This window comes from Lathamus discolor, chromosome 2 (genome assembly GCF_037157495.1).
Source record: "Lathamus discolor isolate bLatDis1 chromosome 2, bLatDis1.hap1, whole genome shotgun sequence".
In the NCBI taxonomy this organism is placed as follows: domain Eukaryota; kingdom Metazoa; phylum Chordata; class Aves; order Psittaciformes; family Psittacidae; genus Lathamus; species Lathamus discolor.
In genome coordinates this window covers 13,909,670-13,929,097 of record NC_088885.1, presented here as the reverse complement: position 1 = coordinate 13,929,097, position 19,428 = coordinate 13,909,670, and the positions used below count along the sequence as shown (strand labels likewise).

The following is a 19,428-nucleotide window of genomic DNA, read 5'->3' as shown; positions in this document are numbered from 1 at the left end:
TGTCTTAGCAGTGTTTTCTTAGCTCCTAACAATAGATTTTCAAAGTTTCCTAAAGGAGACTCCCTTTTGACATTTCAAAAGCTTGTTAAATTACCTTCAGCAACTCCTATGAAAACAATCTTAAATTACTCTTCTTTTAAAAGAAAAAGCTGTGAAATGAGAAATCATCATACATATTTTATTTCTGCAGAGAAATAAATCAAAAGCTTTACATACACATGAAATTGTTTTGCTCGTCACCTTCCCAAAGAAGAGAGACTTTAATTAATCCTTGCTCTGAGAAAGATATTAAAGCCTCATCTAATCCCCAAGCAGCAGTTCTTATAAAGTCAGGAATCATTTTGCATGCTCATAACCACAGAAAACATTATTTTCTCCTAAAGCAGATTGTTCTACAAAAGCGATGAATGCTTCAAGTGTGGAGATGTGTTGCTTTTTCTTCATTTAACCTCTCCCTGGTTTGATACACACGGGGATGCAATAGCAACCATTTTTTCCTTTAAATTCTCTGTTTCAAAGAGCAAAACTAAGGAACTCTTCAACAATTTTGGTCTTTTTAAAAGTTCTGAAAATTTAGCTCTGAGCAACAGGAGCAACAAATACCTCTCACACTGATTTTGGGTTTGCTTCTAAGGACTTAAATTCGATATTGTATTAGCTATTTTACACAATCTGCCTGCACCACTGGAAACTTTTTGTACTCCTGTTTCCTAGATGGTGCTTATTATTTTATCCTGTATAGCTTGATTACAAGACCAATATAGCCTGTTTCAGAGGTATGTTTGGAAAAGGACTGGGAATTTCTTGCTAAACTGACTGAGATACTGTTTTGTCTGTATAGACAGTAGATCATCTCTGTTTATACATATAAGCATATCATCAGTAATGTGAAGAAATCAATAGCTGAATGGAATCAGCAAGCCAGATCATCAGTTTACATGCTTGGGCACAACCTGTGAGCTGAACAGAGTTGAGCTCATTTATTTCCACAAAGATCTGGCATTGTTTGTCCATAACTTACTGCAAATAGAGCAGTCATCCTTGGCTAGATAGCAAAGGCTGCCAGGGTGTAATGTGAGCAACTGGGTAATTGTACCCATTCTGAAAGCAGCAAAATACTCACATTTCTCTGAGCATTTGTATCATAATACTCACATTTGCAGTGGAGAACAAAGAGTCATTAGCATAAGATAGATACCCAAATCATTGTGCACATCTTATTAAAATGATGAAGGTCTAAGAGACACAAATGTCTATGAAAATTTGAGGATATAAAAATACTGGTCTGAGTTGATTGGCCCAGTTACAATTTGCTGCATGTTCAGTCACTGGGGAACACTTGCATCACGGGTATCCAAAACTTTATGTCAGTTGCTAAAGATTGTGGTTTTACTTAGCATCATTTCTTTGAACTGTCCTTTCTGTTTCCAAGTCAGCATGTGCAGCAGCCCTGTTACACTCCTCTTTCTTCACTGGATTGGTTCTATTTTTGCAGAAATTGAAATTATAACAGTGCATTTCCCTATTTTTAATAAAAACGGAGTTAATAATGTAATCAGGAACATTAATGAACTGCCTTTGGTAGTCTAAAGAATCCCAAACAACATCCAAAGAAGTGTGCCTGAAAGCAAAAGATGATGGCATTTTGGAAATGAAGTTTAGGATTACACCAGGCTGAGTAATTTACATCTATAATCTAGGCTAGGAAGAGCTTGTTTGCAGGAGACTATTTTTCTGTATTATCTGTCTAACACTAAAAATAAAAGTTATTGTGTACAGTATACCAGCTCTGGATTGCTATTCTGGCCAACGTATGGTATTAAGCACTCTGCTCATGGCAGTATGCAGCAACATATATCAGCATAAACAAAAGAATAAAGACTATCCACACGAACTCCCTGATGAAGCTGAGACAGTTTCTTCTGCATTTCTTCCCTTCTCTCTGCTCCCTCTCCCTTTTCCCTGCTCTTCAATCCAGTGAATGCAAAGTAAATGCTGGCACAAAGCTGCTGGGATTTGAATAACTCATCCCTCTTACCTCCTGACAACATACATCATTGTCCTTTAGGGAAACGACCTGGGACACAATTGCATATCGTGGCCAGTATTATCTTCTGATCCCCTATACCAGTTCTGACTTGGGACACATTTTGCCTGCTAACAGTTTTGGGTATGGTTTGGTTATTTTTTCCCCCTTTGTGTCTGCGCACAGCTTTTGGAGGGGAGAGCAGTGTGTGAAGTGTATCTTTCCCTGGAGATCCTAAAAACTGAACTTAAATAATTGAGGAAGTTACACTGTTCAAACTTTCTTCAGGTGCCTGTTAGTGGTAGCAGTGGAGTACATTTATTTTACTCTACCTTAGACTTTATTGAAAGGAAATTGGATGTAACTTGTCCTTCTTCTGCACAGTGGCTTTCTTTATTTCTCTGTATTTGTGTCTGTGTGCAGGCAGTCAGAAACATGCCTGCTACTGCAAAGGATTTTTCCTCCAGTCCTATATAATTTCTTCAGCCTTTTTATAAGTGGAATTAAGCCAGAGAGCAGTTAGAATTCAACTGACTGCTTCTATATTTAATAAATAATAACCCTGCCATGAAATTGTAATTGGCAATAAAAAGTCCTGCAATTCATCTAACAGCTTTCCACCTCCGTTGTAAATCCGTACTTCCACTCCACTGCTCGTCGCCGAAAGACAGAGTGTATTCATCACTTCAGATGCAAGTTCCTCCATAGAAAAGGAGAACTGGGATGCAGGCATTTTAAATTCTCCCTTCCCACACTTCCTTTCATTCTCCAGCTTCCTTGTGGGCACAGAATTCCTCCTTTTATTTTTCACTTACATTTTGGTTTGTGATGTTTTTTCCCCAAGCTTTTAGTGTTGATGGATTTGACTAATTTTTTCTGGATCACCCTCTTCTCTTTCTGTAATGTCTGTAGTACCATTTCATCGAAGACTAGTGCTGGCAATATAGTCTTAAGACATTCTAATTTGCCATGTTTTTAACTTTAATTTTAAACTTTACCTAGATTTGTATTTTTTAGACTTTTCTGCCCAACTCACAGCAGAAGTGCAGTTCACTGTGAACAGCTCAATTATTGTGTGGGTTTACCTTCCCCTGCTTTGCAAAGGAGGCTCAGCACAATTTTTGCTCACTGCTGATTTCATCAGTTCAGATTTGTCACTCATGGGCCATAGTGCTGCAAGGTCGTACCCTTCCTTCAACACAGGATTAGGTCCCTGTTTATAGAGGGTTTGTCAAAAATCATAGTTGAATGCTTAGCTTACTCCAAGTGCTCTGTGTGCCTGGAGTGGGGGATAAATACACAGACAACAGAGTCTATGCGGATGAGGGATTGCAGCCAGAAGGCTGTGAGTTTGTTTCACATCTTCACTTTACAAAGCTCTTCCTTATGGGAAGGGAGATGATGTGGCCAGGGCCAGAAAGGGAATGTGCAGAGGAACATGGAATTCAGCATCTTCCCTGAACTCCAAGCCTGTGTCTTAGCCATTGAGTTATTCTTCATGCCCTGCAGAGGAAGAGAAGTTTATCAGTTCCAGGCATCCTCTGCACTCTAACAGGGGAGAAACTCCTAAATCACTGAAGGCTTGAATGGAAATAATGCAAATGACAGTTTGTCTGCAGCCAGCAGAGTTAGCAGACAGTGGGGTAAGGCATGGGGGGAGAAGAGTATATCTCTCCCAAAGCAAACATGATGTGATATCCACACACTGTAGTCTAAGATGGACTAACAGTTGGTTAGGACAGGACAGGAAAAGACAGGACAGTTACGTTTGGAAGGGACCTACAATGATCCTCTATCCCAGCTGCCTGTTAAATTGGTTTTGGTTTAATCAAACATGTGCAAAGGGAAGAAAAATGCCTTTAAGCAACAATATGAAAACTGCATTGAAAAGAATTCCTATTTATATAAGTTAAAGGCAAGTGCAAGGTCCTACACCTGGGTCGGAGCAATCCCAGGCACAGCTACAGGTTGGGCAAAGAAGAGATTCAGAGCAGCCCTGCAGAGAAGGACTTGGGGGTGCTGGTCGATGAGAAAATGAACATGAGCCAGCTTCAGTGTGCGCTCGCAGCCCAGAAAGCCAACCGTATCCTGGGCTGCATCAAAAGGAGCGTGACCAGCAGGTCAAAGGAGGTGATCCTGCCCCTCTACTCTGCTCTTGTGAGACCTCACCTGGAGTATTGTGTGCAGTTCTGGTGTCCTCAACATAAAAAGGACATGGAACTGCTGGAACAAGTCCAGAGGAGGGCCACGAGGATGATCAGGGGACTGGAGCACCTCCCGTATGCAGACAGGCTGAGGAAGTTGGGGCTGTTCAGCCTGGAGAAGAGAAGACTGCGTGGGGACCTCATATCAGCCTTCCAGTATCTGAAGGGGGCCTACAGGGATGCTGGGGAGGGACTCTTCGTCAGGGACTGTAGTGACAGGACAAGGAGTAACGGGTTAAAACTTACACAGGGGAAGTTTAGATTGGATATAAGGATTAAGTTCCTTACTGTGAGGGTGGTGAAGCACTGGAATGGGTTGCCCAGGGAGGTTGTGAATGCTCCATCCATGGCAGTGTTCAAGGCCAGGTTGGATAAAGCCTTGTGTAGAATAGTTTAGTGTGAGGTGTCCCTGCCCATGGCAGGGGGGTTGGAACTAGATGATCTTGAGGTCCTTTCCAACCCTGACTGTTCTATGATTCTATGATTCTATCTGTCAGTGCTGGGTGTTTAAAACACTGCAAGAAGGTGGCTTGTGGAAACATTGAACCCAGTTTTCCTCCAGTGACTTTCCTGTACTGTGTGAAACAGAACTGTGGTGCTGCTGAGGCTCTGGTTTGTAGCTCAGAAGTCTATATAAATGAACAAGTTGCTGATGCAAGTTGTAAACAAAATGGGAGCTAATACCTCTGTCTGCACAGTCCCCCACAATGTGCATTAGTGTTCACTGTAGTTAACTGAGACCTTAAGCAGAGGGAGGAGGACAGGACATCCATATGGCTGGTGTTTTGTTCTCTGTGGTTGCCCTGTTAATGAGCATATGGTCTGCTGGGCAATGCAACCAGGTGGGCTGGCTGTGTGCCCGATGGATGTGGTGGGAGCCTGACAGGGCTCACCTGAAGCCACCTTTCCCATTTGGCAGCACAGCTTTAATTTCTGAGCTCTTCTCCCTTTCCAGCTGCAGCTCTTTGAGAAGGGCAGACGGTGCCTTGGCATTTGGAAGTGGAAAGTTTTGAAGGGAAAATCTTTCTGGTGCCGATGCGAGCTGTGAATTTATTCTGCCCATCTACAGGCATCCCTACGCGTAACTACTTGCCAGGACCTGATGGATGCCATACATGTTGGCCACCTGCTCAGGTCCTTTAAAGCAGGAATACTCCAAGTGACTATGTTGACTGCCTCAGTGTTTTATAGGAATGCATGTTTATCAGGCATCTGTTTCATTTCATGGGGCTTGGCTCTTTTTTCCCTAAAGCTAATTTCGATTCCAGTCACTGAACAGGAAGCAATCCTGCTCTGCAACAGACTGAATGAATGGAGAATCAGGCCCTTGAAGTATATGGTTTTCTTGATGGTTCTATTGAGGGGAACAGAGCAAAGGGATTTGAATTTTTGAGGGTTTCTGACAGTACCACTAAGACAATGTTCATATTTAATAGCATCCCTCTACGTGTTTTCTTCATCTGCTTGCTTCTTTTCAAGAAGAATTCCTTAAGGATTGCTTATTCTTCTGCAAGAGTTTCTTAGCAAAAAACAGATAAATTGCTGTGTATCCTTTTTCTAAAATGGACCAATTTGAATTGACTGTAAACAGCAGCAAAGATTGAAAAAAGTCCTTCTTTTTAACTTACCTATGGAAGAGAAACAATGTGTTCGTATTTTCTCATTCCTATGATAAAAATGTTCTGTCTTTTCTATGATTCTGATGCTTTAGTATGGGTGAAGTCTAGATTTTTGAGAAAGATCTGATCCAAAACTTAAATTAAGATGGAGAAGTCATTTGCTGGCAGTTTGGGGATCTGTTTCAAAGCTGGATAGCCACCGATGGGTCAGAGATCAAGGCTGGAGCCCAGCAGAGAGCAGTCATCCCATTCAGTGATGCTTTCAATGTTTCAAAATTGAGTTTGTTCCAATTCGGGGTGAAAATCAAACACACATTTCTGAGCTCCAGCTGCCAGCCTCTAACGCCAAACTCAGGAATTTGAGGAACCAGCGAATGGAACGGGCTGTGGCATGAGATGACCCCATGTGGTGCAGCTGAGACAGTCACAAGTTGAGAGTCTTTGCAGATTCACACATTCGTAAAGACCAGCTGAGACTGGCAGTGTCAGCATGCCGTGCCAGGCTCCCAGGTGGCACTTCCCCATCCTGCTTTGGGATACAGATCCTGAAGTAAAGAGCTTGGGAATGAGGCTGAAACCAGCTTCTGAAATCTTGCTGTGTTCCCTGACTCTTCAAATCCTAAGGTACAACCTCTTCATTCGGAAAGGTGGAGAGTGGGAATCTAGTAACTGTATATTTATCTCACAAAAGAGCATTGCTATTTCAAGTCTTTGGAGACTGAGAAATCTGATGTTGTCTCCTCCTGGAGGGGCGAAGAAGTATGTCTACATGTGAGTGCAAATGTGTTGGGGGAATAGTTACATCCTAGCTAAGGCATGTATGGAGCACCCTGCATTGCACACAGCTGTGGTCTCTAAGAGTCCAGAAACCCAGGTGCCTCTTCCCAGCTCCAGCCCAGGCTCTGGGGCTGCTTGCAGCCTTGGTTGGTTCCAGCTCTGAGGGCAGCACTTCACCCTGTTTGTGTATTTCCTACCCATGCTGAACAGATCCATGCCCCTCCAGAGGCACAGCACTGAAGGAAAACAACACGTGTGCTAAGCAGCTTGTAAGTGAAGGAAGATGAGCTTACGTGAGACGACAGGAACTGTGTCACTAGTGTGTAATTTCTGCTCCATCCTTGCTCAGTGGGGATGCAGGAACACAGCTCTCCAGTGGTCCTGAGTTGCCAGAGTCGGCAGCTGAGCTCCACTGCTCTGCCCCAGATGTTCAGCTCCTGGGGAGAAGGGCTATGCATTGGGAAGAGCAGACTTCCCTTTTCCTAAGCCAGCATTTATAAATTCGGATAAGCATGGATTTTAACAGAAAAACAATTAACTTGCTGTTCTTTTAGAAGTAAGGAATATCTCATTCTCTTTCTTCCTGCAGTCCGATAGCATTATTTCTTCTTTTCACTGAATATGATTACGCCCAACTACTCCAGGGTGCAGGAAACTCCAAACAGCAAAAATCCATTTTGTTTTTCCAATTTTACCCCAATAACAAAGAGAAATCTGCTATAAATTCTCTGTTAAAAGTAATACAGACTTGAGCACATCTGTCCATTTGTGCCTAATCTTTTAAACAATTAGACACATCAAAGCATTTAGATTTGCTGACTTTTTTCAAATTATCATCATCATCACGCACAACAAATAGTTGTCTTTTATCAGGGAAGATAAAATAAGGAAGTGCACAGCATAGGAGGGGCTATGTATTCCTGCACAGTCCCTCCTACTCCTGCTGCTGGGTTTTGGAGAGCAACGCGGCTGTGGTTGCACCTCTGCCTGCCACAAAGCGTCCACTCTGTCCTGTTCAAAATGACCCATCTCCATCTATTGTGTTTCACAGCTGCTGTGCAGGAAAGAACAGAGTCTCTGCATGAGGAATTTCATGTTTAAATAGTTAAAATCACTATTTGCACTTGCTCTTCAAAAACTTCAACTCATTGCTCCTTTTTCCCGGGAGTACCTGCCTTCATCTGTCTCATCCTATCAGTCTTCTGGTTTCTACAGTTGTACATGGTTTCCTCTTCTTGTCAGTCAAGAAAATCATGCCACTGTGGGGCGATACAAGGTATGTGTTGCAGGTCTCCCCCCATGTGTCTGCACATGGAGGATATCAGTTTTGTTGCATGCCAGCTTTCACTGTAGCCATTACAGTCTCAGGTTTTCTGATAAGGCTTTATTTAAGAAAATAAAATGTACTGAGACCAACATAAAGGGAATGGCAAATGAAATGGCATCTAAAATAAGTCCTCTCTATTCCTCTTCCAAATAACCCACTCTTTTTGCTTAAAGAGTATTCTCAAAATGGCTTAATCTTTCCTACTTCTGAAGCATGCTTGTGCTCTGGTGCAATGCTAAAGTGTGAGCTGAAAAAAAAGACATCCCAAACGGTTAAGAAAGCATCATCAAATTTTATTACACATATTTTACACATTTTACATATGACAAATATTACACATTTTCTCATGTTACATGTTAGGAAAAAAATAGTCTTAGAATAATAATTTGAGAAGCATTTTATAGTAAAGCAGAGAGAAGACTCAATTTCTCTCTCTGTAAAACTGTCTCAATCTCTTCACCACTGAAAGTTCTTGGAGACTTTGTAACATCCCGGCTGATGAAAATAACAGTCAGCTGTAGGAACCAATGAGCTACTCCTTCCTAGAGGGTTGCTGACTGATCTTCTCTTCCTTCCTAGAGGAATTGCTAGGATTTGATCTTGCCTTTTACAGGCTCTTTAGATTCAATCATTAAAGTCTTTTATTTTGCCATTAATTTCAGAGGTATTAAAACAATTTGCTTGCCCATCAGATCCGTGCCTTTCCAGCTTAGAGACAAGGATGTCATGCAGGATATCTGTGAAATGCTTAGCACAAGCCCAAGTAGATGACATCGATCACTCTTCCCTTATCCACCAGTGCTGTTACCCTGTCATAGAAGGCCACCAAATTCGTCAGGCACTATTTGCCTTTAGCAAAACCATACTGGCTGTCACCAAGCACCTTCTTATTTTCCATGTGTGTTAGCATAGTTTCCAGAAGGATCTGCTCCATGATCTTCACAGGCACTGAGGTGAGACTGACTGGTCTGTAGTTCCCCAGGTTCCTCTCTTTGCAAAGGTATGTGTGAAGGCCTATTTATGATATTTTTTGTTGGTAAAGACACCTTTATAAGTCAGATAGATAGACACTGATAGAAACTGTGATATCTTAAGTCTAAAAACCTAATAGGGTTTTGCTAACACAGGTGCTTGTATATGGATATATCATAATTCTGCAGGTAATCGACATCAAAGTTGGCTGAGCCAGGGTAAATAACCAAAGTTGCTAGTGGAATAGCCAGGCTCCTGAACTTAAAGCAGGGAGGATGTCCATGCTCTCCCAGGTGTGCCTGACTCCAGAGCTGACAGCTTGGGATGCAAAGCAATCCAGAGTCCATAACACACATGGCTGGATCCACGTGTGCTCACTTTCTTACTGGCTGCTGCTCCTGCAGCATGTAGGAGCATGTGGACGGCTGTCGTCAGAGTTGCACCAAAGGAAAGCTCAAAGGGACAATGCCAGCTTGGCTTTTCTGTTTTTTTAAATCTCCTATCGCTCAGCCTCACTGAAGCCCGACACCTCTGGCAGCCAGTGGTGAAGCAGTGAGAAGCTGGTTTCGTTGCTGTGCTTTTACTAGAGAAGCCCAGCTGCATTAACTCTTAGGGAGACAAGCACCTAGACACGTCGAACAAAACCCAGTGATGGAGGTCGGCTCCACAGAAGCCAGCAGCAGCTCCCAGGGAAGCACCGGCTGGCTGGATCTCACCCTTGTCACCTGCACTGAAACGGTGACTTTCACTGAAGTGGTGGCAGAAGAGGAATGGGGATCCTTTTACTATTCTTTTAAGGTATCCTTTTAAAGTGTGCATTACTTTTCTCACATGCTTGCAGCTCTAGTGCTTTTTCAGCACCCCTATGGGGAGGCAGCTAGGGTTATTGAACTTTCTTGCCTAGATATTGGTGGTTTTTCCCCCCTGCAAAGACAGCAGGCGGCATGTGTGAGGCATTTACTGAAAAACAAAACAGTTGTAGGAATCAGAGTTCAGAGTTTCAGGTCTCAGTCAGTTGTAGCCCCTTCCAGGAGGGGACGGTGCTGTTTTTCTGTAGAGGTGTTGTAATTATACGGGCATCTTTAATCAAAAGCTTGTCTTAGTTTGACACATCCTTTATGTCATTTCTTATGACCATCATCTTGACATAAGGGATTTCTTTTCCATTTTCCAGCTGCAACAACCACTACACAGGTGAGAGGGGTTTGTGTTGGTTTGGGGGCTTTTTAATCACAAAGGACAAGCTCTAATTAATTGGTTTGTTTGTTTTTAACTTGAGCAGGGGATAGAGTCTCTGTAACGCTGCTGTTAAGAATGCACTAGATGAATCATTTAGTAGTGAATGCTGTTGAATAACATGGGAAGTGTATTCACTCATCTCCAAAAACAATCACCCCCTGCAATATGGGAATGTAGGGAAAAGAGGTGCTGAAATTCATCTTTCCGTCAGATTTCTGTGCCTGTTGTCAATTCTACTAAGCAATGAATTAGAAAATTATTAATTAATTAAATTATTTGTGCTGTGCCATGTGTCACTTTATTGCTGTTGCACATTGTACAAGTTAAGTTCAAGTTACTACAAAGTCTGACAAGGAGTACCCTGCCATTCGTTCTGGAGCTCAGGCCCAAAGACATCACTTTCAACTGGAAAGACACAGACACTTAGCTCATTTGACAATATGTTAGGTAAAAGGGTGCACATTCAGAGGCAGTTCTGATTTCTGTGAGATTGTTCATGCTCTGACACAATGCAGTGGAAACAGTGGAATTACAACAGGTTTCCATACCTGTTGAGGAAAAACTTCAGCAGTAGCTCTACAATTAATTAATGAGGGCCTCTTTTAACATATCACTGATATATTATTTTCCTTGATAAGACAGTATTTTCTTATGCAGGGCTTCAAGGATGAAAATTCCTTTTTTCCCCTCTTTTTTTCCTCTCCATGTTAGACTCCTCAAATGCTCTTGATTGATAAAAATCAGAAGTGACGAGCAAAATATTTTTAACAACTTTCTCTTTATCTCCTTTGTTCTTTCCAAAGTTAATGCTGTGAAACTGAACAATGTCATGGGAGCAGTATTTTATAATGGTAAAAGTGACAATTAATTCTGATTAGAAAGTCCCCAGGCAGAAAAATGCTCCTTAATAAGGGAGATTGAGTAAATTACAATAATTAGGAAACCATGGATAATCATGCATGCTCATCCATTGCTGAAGGAAACTTGATTCTGTTAGCTGAGAGCTTCTCATTAGGCTTGGACTCCTCTGTTGGAAGTCTATCTATCTCTGGCACACATAGCATGAACTTTGCGAGGAGGTTCACTGATTTCACATCAATTACTAGCTGTTAATAGGCATGGCAATATTTTGGATCTGGAGACAAGTGACAGCTGGTGCTGCTGCAGGAAAACAGGGATAAAGCACCTGCTCTGATGGTGATGGTGCAGGGAAGACAGGGCTCCCTGCCAGCAATCTCAGTGCTCTGTAAAAGCTTCACGTGTAGAAGGTGCTGCTCATACCTGCTGACTCAGTTGGCTATCCTCCACCAGCGCTGCCCACATTGTGTCTGTATCCTTGCAACCTCCAGTGAGCCAAGCAGCGTCTCCTTCTTCTTTACAAGGATCTGGTTAACCAGCTAAAGTAATAAAAGTTTCAACTCAGAATAGGCTGAATGGGTTAAAAACCAGAGCTCAGTCTCAAAATGTAGCTACAAATGGGGGTTTTGGTCTTTTATTGGGGTTTTCAAACACACTGTAGCCTGTGGCTGACAGTAAAGGCAGGCTGGGTGAGTGGCCACAGCAAAGGTTGACCCCAGTGCCGGCTTGTCAGGGAGCAGGCAGGACATACAAGCTATTTCTGCTTGTAACCTGTCTTACCAAAGCTGCCGTAAGAAAACATGATTCAAGCCGCTAAGTGGCAACAAGGGAGTGATGCTCTCCCTGTATCTGGAGCAGTTCCTGTGTTAATGACTCCAACAATTTTGCCCAATGACAGCTACGTAGGGTGTCTCTCAAACTGCTTGAACTATGGGAGCATGCGCTGTTTCTTCTCCTCCCATGCTTCAGAAAAACACATAAGGAAGAAATAAGACAGGATACATATAGGGAAGAATCTCTTCCCTTTGAGGGTGGTGAGGCACTGGCACAGGTTGCCCAGAGAAGCTGTGGGTCCTCCATCCCTGGCAGCGTTCAAGGCCAGGTTGGACAGGGTTTGGAGCAACCTGCTCTAGTGGAAGGTGTCCCTGCCCATGACAGGGGGTTGGAACTGGATGATCTTTCCCACACTGTGAGTGCTTCTCTGCTGCCTCTCTCAGAAGCATTTGAGTTTCTGTCTATTCCTGTTCATAGCTTAACCACTGAATTCTCACTGCTTCAGATTAGAACGCATTTTGTCCGTTCAGTTCGATTTCTTCTCTTTATTAATTTTGGCTGTGAAATGGAGCATTTCATCCACTTGGAGGATTGCACAATTCCCTTCTGATAGTCATTGTCAGAGCTCCTTGGCCAGCTGCTCACCAAGTCTTCACCCGTAAGTCTGCTTTGGGGACACAGCCATGTGAGCTAGCTAGGTTGGCTCTTGGCATACAGAGTTGCAGCCTTTGGGGCAGGACTGGGTGCACCCACACATCCCTGAGTATGGAAGAGGAGCTGGTGCATGGCAAAGGTGCTGGCTCATCCCCATCTTCATTATACACGTCATATACATTCATGTCTTGCAGCTGTGTTATGGCAAATGGTCCCTGAAACCTAGACCGTATTTCTTCCCAGGTGCCTTTACATGAGTCATCCAGGTAGGTCACAGTCTTAAACCACAAGAAGTCCTGTTGGCTGGGTCAGCACCAAATTCAGAACAGATGTTCAAAGGGGTATTAACTACAGCTGCAACCTCCCAGGCCAAAGGAGAGTTCATTGCATCCCTTTGCAACCTCTTCCATAAGAATTTGATCTATGTGTAAAAGGGCTTTAAGAAAAGTGTCAACTTCCATCTGCCAAAAACAGTAACCTGAAAAGAACAGAAATCATCTGAACACATATGGCCTTCCTCTGCTTTAGGACCTTCTTAACTCTACAAACCTGACAAGGTGCAGACCAGAAACCCGCCTGGAGAGAAGTTAAAATCTCAGAATAGGTTTGTGCTGGTTTTCCACAGGGCTGGGAGGCTTCATCATGGCTGGAGGAGGCATCTCCACTTGCCAGGCCCCCAACAGACCCAAAGCTTCCCCAATGGTAGGAGCATGTGCTCCCCTCACAGGGGATTGAGTAGAGGTCATACCTTTTTTAAGGGGTGTGCTGAGAAATGGGGTGTCCTATTTTTATGCAATAGAGTAAAGGCTGGAGTGCTCAAAGGAGAAAAGTCACAGCCACTGTTTCTTTCTTGGTGGTACTGTTCTCACCATCATCTCCTGCCTCCCAGGAGAGACAGCTGACTTCCATCATCTAGGACATTTTCTCATTGTGTTTTCTGATGTGTGGAGCTGAGCCCTCACCTGTGCAGCAGGACGCAAAGGTTTTGTAGTTTACACTCAAAGTTGTTTGGGAACCCCATCTCTCCCTTGCCAGGTGGGAACCCCAGACACTTGTCTACATGTTGACATCCCCCTTCCTCTGGCAGCAGAAACCCTGGTCCCTGTGCCAAGCAGCATCACCACAGTAGCGATGCTGAAGTGCTAGAGCTCTTTGAAGGAACACTTCCTTAGAAGGAAAGGAGCATCTGCTCCTCAGAAAGAGCAAACCAATTGAATCCACCACAACTGGTCTTATACGTATAATCTAAATTCCCATGTTTCAGGAAGGACAGTTTGCCAGTACCACACTGGTAGCTCTGCTTAGACCTGGGTGTTTTAGCCCACATAGCTCAGATACTAAACAGAACTGCATAGCTATGCCAGAGTAAGCACAAATCAAAGCGCATGTGCTGCTTATCCATGGAGCCTGATGCTCTTGACAAAGGTTGGGGCTTACCATCTCCAGCAAAGGGCTGAGGAGACCAGCTTATGGAGACAAGGGTTGCATAGGCTTGTTTTGTGAAAAAGACTGCCAGGTATCAAGGATTTGGCTCCAGGTGCCCTCAGAGCCTGTTTAAGTCAGAATCTGATGTTCATCCAAATGCAGGAGCCTCTTTACCTCCTGGAAAGCATTTACCTATGCTATTGCTTATTCTGATTTTCAAGCAAACCTCACAAAGCATCCCATCATTGAATACACAGTAGAAAAATAATAATGGACGCTGTCAAATTTCTGGAGTAATCTCTGCAAATGCAATCATATCTTTTAGAAAAATAGGCATATCAAGTAATTCGTAAGTAACTTTGCAGTCTTTCAGTGAGGGGTGGGGGGGAGAGGAGGAGAATTACATCTACACAAATAAGGTGTCAGGAGCTCCTGAACACAGCCTCTGCAATGTAATGACTGTTGCTATTCCTAAGATGCTGTGCTGAGAATGTAATAGCTGATCTCTGCGTGACACTGCTGCTGCAGCGTTGGCTAGGCTGGCTTCATCTGGTAGTTTAAATGCAACACAGAAGTGATCTGGCTGTGTGACAGCCCGACAGCTCTGAGCTAACTGATTTGGGTGGTTTTATACTATCAGCCCTCAAACTCCGTGGTCCACACATGGTCCACACAGCCTCAGGGTTTGTGGCTGTCTGCCTCTCCTACATAATTATGCCTAGCAAGGACAAATGTCTCCATTTTTTTGAGATGTTTTAATTGTACAGATTAGCTGTACTTAACCATTTTGCCTCTTTTCGTGATTAAACCAGCATTTGGCAGTTTTGAAAGGGCTATCCATATAATTATGCATGGACCATTGAGTGACCTAGTATTATCTCTTCGAGTTGAAAATGTTCAAGTAAAAAGTAGATAGGTACACCATGAAAAATGTATCCACCACAACTACAGGTGCAATAGCATTATATACACAAGCTCATGCAAAACTGCTTCTCAAGTTCAGCAGAATAGAAAATGTCAGCTGGAGTCTCTTCCAGCTGTGCTTTTCTTCCAACCATAAGGACCCATGGGGAAGTGACTGTCGCCATCACCTCTGACATGATGTGAAGGCCTCGTGTGGCAATGCATCCCAGAATGACCTGTAGTCACGTGCTGGGAGGATAACACAGCCAGTGTGAGAAAGCACCTCAGTAAGGCAGCCTCTGTGCAGGAGGTATGAAAACTATCAATCTGACATGACTGGTGCCATTGAAATGGGAAAGCAGCAGTCCCAGAGACAAACCTGGGGCTGAACTAGTATTTATGCACTTTGAATCAGGCACAATTCCTATTAGCAGCTGCTCTGATATCAGGCAAAGGCTTCTGCAGCTCAAAACCTGAGCAAAAACACCTCTAATGGGGTGGGCTATCTGTTATAATCCCATTCCACAGCTGCAGCTGATGCCCCCAACAGAGGGGATACATAATGTGAGAAATGAGTGACCAAGGGAGCTGTATGGGGAGAAAGGGAAGGAGGGATGGCATCGTGACCCCAGAATACCTCCTAATGGCTCTGAAAGATTTAACTATGGTCTTGATTAAACCTGCTCTCGGGGATGATCATTGTCACAAATATAAAGCCTCTTGTTAGACTTAGCTTGGATTCAGAAATTTTGATATACAAAATAACAGGCCTCTTTCTTCTACAAGCAAAGGAAAATGTACACATTCATCAGACATGTTTTCTGGCTTATATTTCACCCACAGAGAGTCTTGCTTCATTGACTAAAGTTAGTTTTAACCTTAAAGCAAATTAGCAAAACATGAGTATGTGCTCGAGAATTCAAGCACTTCTATGCTCCAAAAGCAGCAGCCTTGTGGAATTGCAGTGCATGCCATGGTTGTAGTCAAGCCAAAGCAATCCTTTTGACTTTGATTTGTTCTGTAACCTTAATTAAGTCACCAGCATCCTTAATTTTTCTATTCTAAAAGAACCGGTGTATGAGACTAGTCTCATGGCATTCTCATGTAATGTAGCTAGCAATGCCCATTGTAAAAGTAGCCCTTGCCCAAAGCTTCTATGCTTTGGTTTGGGAGATGTTATTGGTTTGCTTTTTATCCAAAATGCCTCAGATGTCTGTTCAATGTTACTCAACAATGGGTTTTTTGTAAAACACCTTGCTGAGGATTGTTACTAAAAGGATTTTTGTTTAATGGACAAACAAGACATGAAATGAAACACCTCTATGTCAAGCAACCTTGAGATGCTGAATAAAAAAAAACTATAGAACATGCAGCTGAAGTGAAGTTCAAGGATCAGTCAGCTATCTGTCTAATCTAGTAATTATTTTTAAGACTTTCACAGATGGAGTTTTCACTGACTCAATCAATCTATGTATATATATGTATATATATATATATGGTATAACTCAAGATGATCAACCAGAATTCTGTGCTGCGGTTTTGGTTCACTGATATTTGGTCAGTTTGTAGTGGATGTGAAGAAAAGACTATTCTTTTTTTTACACCAGTTTTTTTGTGTCGTCAAGTTCATATTTTCCTGCAGTCTGCTTTTTGTTAGATTAAGCAGCTTAATTCAGTCAGTTAATTCAGTCTCCTGGATATATCCTCTAGACTGCTGTCAACTCATTGCTCTGTGTCTCTTGAAGCACTGAGCCCAGGAGTGGGTGTAGTAGAGCGGCTGAGTACAGTGGAAGGATTAGAGCAGAGGCATACGAGATAGCTGTCAATCTATCTCATGAGGGTGGTTGTCACTCGCATGGTAGGGTGACATTATTAAATCATGTTCCACTTGTGGGGCATTATACATGCTGCATGCAGGGGGCATGTTTGGAAGACTAGTCCAACTCTATATGATTACACCCACTGCTCTGTAGAGTCCTGCACGTGTCCTTTGTTGAACAGTACCTTGGGGTTTTTTTCAGTGCATGTTTCCAATTCATCAAGATAATTTTGAATTCTAATCGTAGCCTCTGTGAAGGCCTTTATCACAGTGGGTATCCCTTTAATAGCTGCAGAAGTTTTCATTCTGCAAGCTAACACAGACTGAGAGAGGCTGCAGTGATTTAAGTGGCCTGTTATTACAACTCCTTAAACCCCAAGAATGAGCTCTTTTTCTTTTCTCTCTAAACGGCAACGACCACAAATAGATTAATAAAAACTTTAGCTTTGTTCTTTTATCTATGGCCTTTAAAACTTACCTCTCCTATATTCAGCTTTTGCATCTTTTCAGTTACCTTTGTAATCTGATTTAATTGTATATTTCCATAGAGGCTTAGCCTAAAATTGCTTAACTGTACAGCACTGCTTTTTAACTTGACAGGAGGGGATTTAAACTGGTTGTATATGCTATGCTTCTGTGTTAGGGAAACACCCCTCTAACGCAGTCTCTGTTGCTCCAAAGCTATTTCTTCTGTGGGAATCATAAGAAGTTTTGAGTGTCAGATCCTTGTTCTGTTTGTACCCATATCAGTATAATACAGAAATACAGAGTTTCTCAAGAAAATACTCTCCTGGTTTTACACCAGAGACAATGAGAACAAGTTCTGCCCCTCAGTTGTCTTCATGTGTTAAAGATTTTTTCTGAAATGGAAAAGACAAACTGAACCCTGAGGAAAGGCCACTGATTTCAAGGACAAAAGTGATGTGAAATCATACGTTTTTAAATTGCCTTCTTAAGAGACACTTCTTTCCAACTCCTGTACAAAGCAAAACATCCCCATAAAAATAGCTCCACATGTCTTGGGCACATATTTGATAGGGAAATTGCTTTCAAGAAATTCAAGAGATTTGCAGACACTTGAAAAAGGTGGAGGTTTCTGGGTTTGTTTTTTTTTTTTTTTGTCTAAAGGCCAAGTATCCAGCCCACACAAGTTGTCTTATTCTAGGTCGTTCTATAATCAGTGGAGACAGGCCATTCTAAGGTAGGTGAGACGAATGGTGACTCATCTCTGAGACACTGCTATTATCTAGACTACGGGATGACAACTTAGAGCAGTTCTCTTTCTTTAGAGCTTTGCAGTTAGGTGACATGACCCAAACAGCAGATTATGCTGGCAAAAGTTGTCATGCTGGGAAAAGTGAAACGATCTAAACACAGCCTTCATTGCATGCTTAAACTAATCTCTGGGTTTAGGCACAGAGCGCAGCCTCGAATTGCTCATACATCAGGTTTTGCCTTCCCTGCATGCCCACATAACCCACAGGGTAGTGTGGCTACTACCCGGAACAAAGCTGAGGCTGGTTCCTACATCAGAGAAGGAACCCATCAGAGAAGGGACCATGGCTGCTGGTCAGGATGCTGCTAAGAGCTGAGAAGGCACTAAAGCCCATGGTAGAGCAAGAAGTTCCTTGCTCCTCCTCCTTTCCCTCCATTTCACCTTCCCTTCCTGCACCCACAGCTGAGCAATTTTCTCTTTGAAAGCTGAAGGGGCCCTGTTTTATGCTCAGCCATGAGAAAGTCATGGGCTAGTGGCTGCCAAATGCTTTTGATGAGTGCTCTCCCCTTTTCTGCTCCATCATCAGCCCAGTCAGGTAGGCATGGGTTTCACCAACAGCCTCATAATCATGCCCTGGGATCGTTTCTGTAAGGCCAGCAGTGGGGATCCCTCTTTAACTGCAGCCCTTGCCCATCTTCTCTATTTTTCACTAGCTCCCACATTATGGGTTTGGTGTCAGGAAATGGAAGATCCCAAACAACTGCATTGACATAATCCAAAACTCATCCTGGTTTCTAGGGTGTGAGTCCAGGCAACCAATACATCTGAAGCATTGGAAAGTCACAAGAAGGTAGAACGGAGGGCTGAAGGCTCTGCTGTATTTCTTTCATGCAGGGGTCTGATCAGGAGCAGCTGGCTCTGGGAGAAGGGTCCCTTATGAAAATAGAGTTTTAACTTTAGTAACTATCAGTTCTGCTGAGACAGATAAGTATTTTTTCTCTCTTCAACTCTAGTAATAATGAATATATTATTGCTGCTGGATACATTAAGATTTTTATTTCCTCCTGAGTTTTTCTGCTTTACATCCTTCAAACCTGTTACCCTGAAAAATACACTCTTCTTTACTTGTCTTCACAAAAGAGCAGTAGAATCACATTCCATGATGCTACATACAGCTTTACGAGGGACAGGGTTTTATAGGTGAGAATTTTACAGAAATGAAGAATATTTTCTCCAGGCTGACCCTACGCTCACCAGGCTCAGAGCTGGCTGGTTGCTATGGAGGAAATGTAAACTTCACACTAGCATGGAGGGGGAAACCTGCAGAGTGGCCACTGGAAAGTGATTATGCTGCATCTAGCGAGGGGTTTGTTAGGCCAAAAGTAGGGAGAAGATTTGGCGTGTGTTCACAACACAAGTAAATGCAGATACATATACCCTTGTTCTTGCAGCCTAAGGATCCTGATGCTTTGAGAGCACAAATAGCTTTTCTAAAGCCTTTCTTTTCTTTGTAGGCAGTACCACTAGGGGACGTTTTGTCATCACGTATCGCTCTCCATACAATTTTCCTTACAGTGGGTCACGCTTGCTTTTGAATCTTGGTGCATATCCAGAT

At 42.9% G+C, this 19,428-nt stretch overlaps 1 protein-coding gene across 1 annotated transcript in view; it reads left to right on the top strand.

Moving 5' to 3' along the window:
• The first annotated feature begins 9,576 nt into the window (after positions 1-9,576).
• Positions 9,577-19,428, top strand: part of NPSR1 (neuropeptide S receptor 1) — a 53,464-nt gene continuing 43,612 nt past the window's right edge. Inside the window, exon 1 of the mRNA XM_065666892.1 lies at positions 9,577-9,723. Coding sequence (XP_065522964.1) covers positions 9,577-9,723 — 147 coding nt within the window. The remainder of the gene's footprint in view (positions 9,724-19,428) is intronic.